Genomic DNA, 7,442 nt, shown 5'->3' with positions numbered 1-7,442 from the left:
TGCATGATGATTCCAATACCTAGGAAACATACAACTGTAGAGTAACTTCTTAAGCGAGTGGATGACCACATACCAAATAGGTGCATAACTCAATTTCCTTGGAATGGGGTGAGGGTACATCCAGGCTCAGGCATTTTTAACTTTTACTTTATTAATCTTCCAGTTCCTCGAAGAAGAAGGTACCTTGCTATGAAATTAAAGTTTTTGCCTTCACAAATTGTCACAGTTAATATGGTGATCATTGAAGTTTTAGATCAATTTTTAACGGATATAAAATATACATAAATATCTCTGTAGTTTATCTCCTTTTAGATAGTGTGGAACTGAGGTAGGGACTTCAGCTCTTGCTCTAATATGAAATTAAAGTTCCATTCATATGCAAATTAATATAAATTAAGACGATCTTGCAGCTTTTATCAAAAATAAGGAAATCCTGTCGTTCAGACAGCAGCAGCTTTAAGGGTAATAAAATCGGAGATCTTGTTTGTGTAGAAATCTGGTTGTACGGAATTGTTGGGACTTTGAAGCATTTGCAGAGTTGTGACACCTAGAAACAGTTGTGTTTAGTGTGAAAATATGGTGACAAGAAAGAAGGGAAAAAAAAAGGATGCACTTAAATCACCTGATAGAACAAGAAGAGTTTTGCAGCCACCATTTTGCCCAAATAGTATATCAGTGTCCAACCTATCTCCTACCATGCAGATTTGAGATTTTAGAATGCCGAACCTGCAATGATATAGCAATATCAGGCACCCTCTTCTCAGTGAACCAAGCTAATGTGCATCGATGCAGTAGGTTAGGTATGTCTTAGAGAAGATCAACTGCGCAACAGATGGAACTAATGCAAAAATCACTATGGACCATTTGACAAACTTTTAAAGGTGTCACCATTTCCCATGGAGTCTAATTTTTGTTGTTCTAATTTAAAACATAAAGAATTAGATAACTAATAGAAATTTTACAATCAAAATTCTGAGTTAAAATTTAAAAAGAAACAGCAATCAACTACAAAATTAGCAACAATATGATATGCAGTTTTTTTTTAAATTATTTTTATTATTTATTTTAACTCCACCCATGACAAATAAACTCTCTCATATCCCCAGCTCTGATAAAGGAGAAGGATTATATTAAGTTGCCAACTAGCATAAAACAAAGACAAATATTATATATGAATTTATCAAACTATTATGTTAATGTTAGCTTATTTCCTGAATGAACACAGACAACAATATCTATAGGACGGCTACATTTTTATGAGGATTTAGATATAATATTAAATATGCAAAAGCTCTCACACTTGAATAAAAACATTATAAGAATACCGATTATTTTAGATTTGAAATATGGAATGTAGAAACACTCACTAGAAAGTAATAAAAGTAGTACATACGATGATTACGTATGTTACATAAGAAAGAGTAAAATGAGAAATAAAATAATTTTATTGTAGATAGTTCGTTAAGAGACAAAGTAATAGTAGTTAAAAAGGGAGATAGATTTATATCTCTCAAGATAGCGTAAAAGAAACTATTAATCTAATTAGTATATATGCACTCAAAAAAAAAAATGATAATCCCAGTTAGCCTCATTGACTATCTCTAGGGGTGACCGGCCCGGTCTCACGGAAGTTTCCCATCGGCCACCAGGGTAAATCGGGAAGCGCATGCGTCGGCCAGCCTAGAAGCCCAGCATCCTTTGATTACGCCCCCCATTTGGAGGAAAAATTCCTACAAATACGTCGTAGCTGGGGTTCGAATCGCGGGTGCCTGGGAGACAACCTGGATGTCCTATCACGGTACTATGACCCCGAGGACTAGTATATATGCACTCAAGAAGAATTAGATGAATACATCAAACATAGGTTTTAGAATAATAGTAGTTAAAAAAGGAAGATAAGATTAAAACTCTCAAGATAGTAATAGCAAAAGAAACTATTAATTTAATTAGTAGGAGATCGAAATTGACATATAACAATAAAAAATGAGGAATGTGATAGGCTACAAAAGGGATATAGAAATAAAGAAGGAAAAACTATATTAAATTTTACGATAACATATGAACTTATAATAGCTAATATGTATTTCAAGATGGAAGAACAACTAGTTACATTCAAGAGTGAGAACAATAAGTCATAAACTGACTTTCTTATGAACAAAATGAGGGATAGAAAAATTTATACAGGTTACAAGGTCATCCTAGAGAAAACTTAACCATCCAATATAGGTTAGTGACGTTAGATACACACCTCAAGTATAGTATCAATAAAAGAAAAATATGCATAACTCCTATCATCAAGTGATTGAAGTGAAATGATGGAAAATAAAGTATCTTTAGAGAGAGTCAAGAGTATACTAGCAATTCGAGTACATGGCAACTCGAATATAACATGAGATAAGATGACAAAATTTGAAAATGATGACCAAGAGTATACTCAGTAAGTACGAACACTACCAAATAAAGAATTTTGATAGTGAAATGAGAAAACGTTGGAAAAAGTGACAAAAATGAGTAGCTTATAAGTTAATGTACACTTATAAGAACAAAGAAAGCTTAAAAAAGTATGCAGTGACCAAGAAAAAAGTTGAACAAAAATAGTAAGTAAAGCCATGAATGAAGCTTTCAAACATTTTATATCAACAACCTGATATAAGAAGGGGGAAAGGATATTTATATAATAGCTAAAATGAGAGAGGAAAATAAGGAATCCTACCCAAATAAAATGCATTAGTGATGAATCTAATAGGGTACAAGTGAAGGAATTAAGATGCGGGAAAAAAAACGACGAAAGAGGTATTTTTATCAATATTTTAATGAAAATTTATGAGACTAACTTAGCTTAAAAATTTTCAGTAGGTCATAGAAGTATAAAAATTTAAATTTTTATCAAAGGAATCAAAGTTCAAAAATAAAAATGGGGTAGAAAATTGAAAAGCATTTAAACTAAATGATATTTCAATATAGGTATGGAAGTACTTAGGGAAGTAGGGTATTGAATGATTTACAAAATCATTTAACCTAATATTGAGAATGAAGAAAATATCTAATAGTGGAAGGTAAGTATTTTAGTTCCTTTATAAAAAACAAAAAAGACATAAAATTGTGTGAATTATAGGGACCAAGAGTGATAAAAAAATAAGAATACCAAGGTGACCAAAAATTAATTTTGAATTCATACCTAAAAGATTGATGAAAAAAGTTATATATCTCCTTAAACAATTGATTGAAAAGTATAGAAAAAAGAAGCATGACTTACACATGATATTAATTGACCTAGAAAAAACTTACGAGAGTCTTGACGGAAATTATATAGAGGATTTTAGAAAAGCAATGTATTAACATAACATATATTGAAACAATTAAGAATATGAATGAGGATATAATTAAAAAAGTAAACTCTGAGTAGATTAACTGAAATATTTTTTAATAAAGATAAAATTACATCAAGAATCAACTCTAAGATCATATCATTTTACACTAATCGTGGATGAACTTACTAAATACATCCAAAACATTACCATAGTGTATATTGTTTGCAAACGACATTATTTTGGTCATTAAGATATGTTATGGAATAAATGTTAAGCTCAAATCTTGATGAGTAACACTGGAAGTAAAAGAGATTTTAGACTTAGTATAAAAAAGAAAATATATAAAATTTAAGTTTAATAGGAGGCATAACGAAGCAATTGCTAAGATAGAAAATAACAAGTTACCTATAACTGAGAGTTTTAAGTATTTAGGATCATTTTTGCAAAAGGATGGAAGAGATAGAAATATTTCATATAGAATACAAGTAAGATAGTTGAAATGGAGGAAGGTGTTATGTCTTCTTTGTGATTATAAAGTACCTCTAAAGGTTAAAGATGAATTAAACACACGATCAGAAGACGAGAGTTGCATAGATGAATATGTTAAGGTGGACGTGCAGACATATGAAGATGGATAAGAAATGAAATGAGAATATTAAAGGAAAAAGTTATGATTATACCTACTAAGAAATAACTCTAAGAAACATATTTAAAATTGTATGAATATATACTTAGGTGACTAATAATGTCCTAGTTAGGCGACGTGAGATCATGATAAATACACATATTTATGAAGGAAGAGAGATAAAAAAAAATAGATTTAATTAGTAATGATAAAACATGATAAAATTTATTTATATATAGATGATGATATAGTAGTGGATCGAGGCATACAAGGATCCATATAGTCAACTCCGCTTAATAGAATAAAGACTTGGTTATTATTGTTATAGTATGCTATGAATTTTTTTAGTTAGCCAATAACTATTATAACATTACATAGAGCTTAATCAAGCCTGCTAGGGCAGGTCCTAAGCCTGGATGAGAAAGAGTGAGGATTGCATTAGATTATCGACCAGCGTTGAATTCAGGCAAATATTAAAAAAATGGATCCATCAAACTATTGTACTAATGTTATATCTCCATGAGAACTCGGGTGTAGTATTAAATATGCAAGAGTTCGCGTTATAGGGTCCGACTATAACATATTAGCAAGGGTCACTACATCTCTATGAGAACTTAGGTGTAATGTTAGATATGCAAGAGTTATCATACTATAGGTTGGATAAAAATAAATATTATAGAAAAACTAATGGTCTAAAATTTAGAACATGAAATATACGAACGCTCATGGGTAAAGCAACGGAGGTAATGGATACCAAGGTTTAAAATCTCGAACCGTGCCGAGTTTTCGATCCTAGACCGGAACGATACGATTTCAGTATCGTATCGTACCGTGCCGATACTGTTTCGGTATTTTTTTATTTATATATAGTAATTATTAGATAAATATGTTTATTGTGTATAATTTTAAAATAAGTTATATGTTGATTTTATATAAATTCTCAATTATTGAACAACCTAATATTGTTAGAAAAAATAATTAAATATAATTTTATTTTAAAAAATTGATCGATCAATAATTTGAATTAAATTGATATATTATAATATGTTACCTTACTAATACCAAAAGGAGTGACGTGAATAAGATGGAAGCATTGGTTCTTGTAACATTCTACTTAGGTCAACTCCATAATTCTCCAACGCCTAGATTAAATAATCATCCCATGACATGCAATATTGATATTGATTTCTCCACATGTCCATCAGCGTGTCTCAATTCATCACTAGATGTTGGATTTGAACTTGCACCACTGAAATCGGAACGGGTACAGAAACAGGCACATGATAAGGATAAGGATAAGTATACGTCCCTGAGCTCTAGTATGATGGATCATCATATGATGCATCAGAGTTATAATAAGAAGATTGTGAGTATGATGAACTTCGACCAGAATCAATTTCAACTAAACTCTCCCGTATATCTTGATAATTATGAGTTTTCTTTTGTTTGTCACCCTTATATCGAGGCTGATATTGAATAGCGTTACTTTTAGCTCCAGATCATAATCTTGAGTTGCATGTGTGTAATATATCTCACATGTCCATGGCTCCGCCGGTGCTAGAGTAGGGGGAACATAATTTTTACCACTAGATGCATCACCACTGTCGTCACTTCCATGAGTACTTGCACTGCTATCAACATCACTATCCTCATTTCGAACTTCTTGTCGGACCACATTGTCAGAAGGTGATGAAGTTTCATCACTATCATCATGTTCTTGCTCATCAATTGCATAGAGTGGATTTTCTCTAATGCTTAATTGGCCCTTTCTCGTAAAAGCAGGAGGTTTACCTTTTTCTTTCTTTTTAGTAAAAATTGCAGGAATTTTGCCTTTGCTTTTGCCTTTATCTATGGACTTTGATTGGATTTGGGATTGAGATGTTTGAGAATGTCTAGACCTAGATCCAGAAAATCGAAATTCTTGATCAAATGCTTCATCATTATCTTCTTCCTTACAGATATCTCCTCTAGCTTGTATTTTTTCAATTGCTTGAGTAAGAAATTGAGATGGTCGTGTTGGGTCTCCTGCTTCATCAAGTAATGGATTCTCAGCCTCAACAGCGCTCCACCAATCCATCATTGGATCATTTTCAGTTTGGACAAATCCAATATCAAATGGGTCTACATCACCAGACACTTGTTTTTCATTCTCTTTTGTTATTGCTCTTAGTTGAAGACGCATATTATAATGAACGTAGACCATCTTCTCCAAGCGACGATAAGAAAGACGATTTCGTATGAATGAGGGAGAAAGTTGACCAATTTCTTTCACAACCACTTAAAGACGTTGTTTGTGAGAGAATTCGTACTGCAATCTTTTTCAAATTTGGAGTTGATTCTCGATATTGTAACCACCATTCAGCTGTAAGATAAATAAGAACAAAATTAAAATATTATTTATATTTGTTGACAATAATTAGTAATAATTTTTACTATACTTATCTGCATCCATTTTATATCTGCATGACACTGCAATAAGATCGCTAAAAGAACCATATGCCTCTCGAAATAATCGACTTTCATTAATAGTGTCAGCAATTGATTCTCCATTTGTATGCAGTCTTGATATTACATGTCTGAGAGCCACTAATAAATCATCATTTGTGCCAAGATTATAACGATATTGATGTTAGTTAGAGCCCTAGAGCCAATCATTTGATAATTGTTGTATGGACTCGTTGTATCATATTCTTATGTATATAAAGACATTTGTTTATGGTTATTATGCTTACTTGTATTGGTGTCAAATAACTAAGTATAATAGCGTCCTTGAGTAGAAGGTTCTTACCTATATCAATCGATTGGTTGAATCGATATTGAGATGATATAGGGAACACTACTCTTAATCATTCCTAGTCAAGTATTAACATTCAGGGACAATGTTAATGCGACGAGACTAGCATGTAGGTCAACTCGATGACTTGATCTCACAAGTCATAGATATGGAGATATCAAGTTAACACATGGGTATGCATTGGAGAATGTATACTGAATGACCCGCCATGAGAAAGTATCATGGATCGTTATATGAGTGTCATATACTTTCTCATGTGGCTATTAGTATGACTATTAGTCCTTGGACCTGAAGTCACCATGGTTCCCTACATAAGGAGTTACATACTTTGGCTTCGTCAAACGTCACCTGTAACTGGGTGGACTATAAAGGCGATTACTGGGATGTAACAAATTATGCGGAGGGATGCGAGTGATGTAGATGGGATCTATCCCTCCTATATGACGGGAGTGACATCATTATTCTTGATAGAGTGAGACCACTAAGTGCATGGTCATGCCTAAATGAGTCAATATGAGATGTTGAGCTCATTTGATTGAGTAAGTCTACTTGGGATTCAAGATTTAGATTGATTAGAGGATGACACGGTATATGCCTCATATTGATCAATCTAGATGTCAAGGATAAAAGGACACTTGTCATATATTGTGAGGGGTCACAATTAGTAGTCACAAGGTGATGTTGGATCTCAACATTCTTGTAACTTGGGTAG

The 7,442-nt window shown here is 32.5% G+C and overlaps 1 protein-coding gene across 2 annotated transcripts in view; it reads right to left on the bottom strand.

Annotated features, from left to right (window-relative positions):
- Positions 1-217: 217 nt before the first annotated feature.
- Positions 218-7,442, bottom strand: part of LOC121969957 (phosphoglycolate phosphatase 1A, chloroplastic-like) — a 54,881-nt gene continuing 47,656 nt past the window's right edge. For both annotated transcript variants that reach the window (XM_042520290.1, XM_042520289.1), the window contains 2 exons: positions 623-726; positions 218-547 (listed from right to left, as the gene is read on the bottom strand). In XM_042520290.1, the coding sequence (XP_042376224.1) occupies positions 441-547; positions 623-726 (211 nt within the window). In that variant the 3' untranslated portion in view covers positions 218-440. The remainder of the gene's footprint in view (positions 548-622; positions 727-7,442) is intronic.

The sequence above is a fragment of the Zingiber officinale genome, chromosome 4A, assembly GCF_018446385.1.
Source record: "Zingiber officinale cultivar Zhangliang chromosome 4A, Zo_v1.1, whole genome shotgun sequence".
Lineage (NCBI taxonomy): Eukaryota > Viridiplantae > Streptophyta > Magnoliopsida > Zingiberales > Zingiberaceae > Zingiber > Zingiber officinale.
The sequence above is the reverse complement of the archived record's forward strand: the minus strand, read 5'-3'. Positions and strand labels throughout refer to the sequence as shown.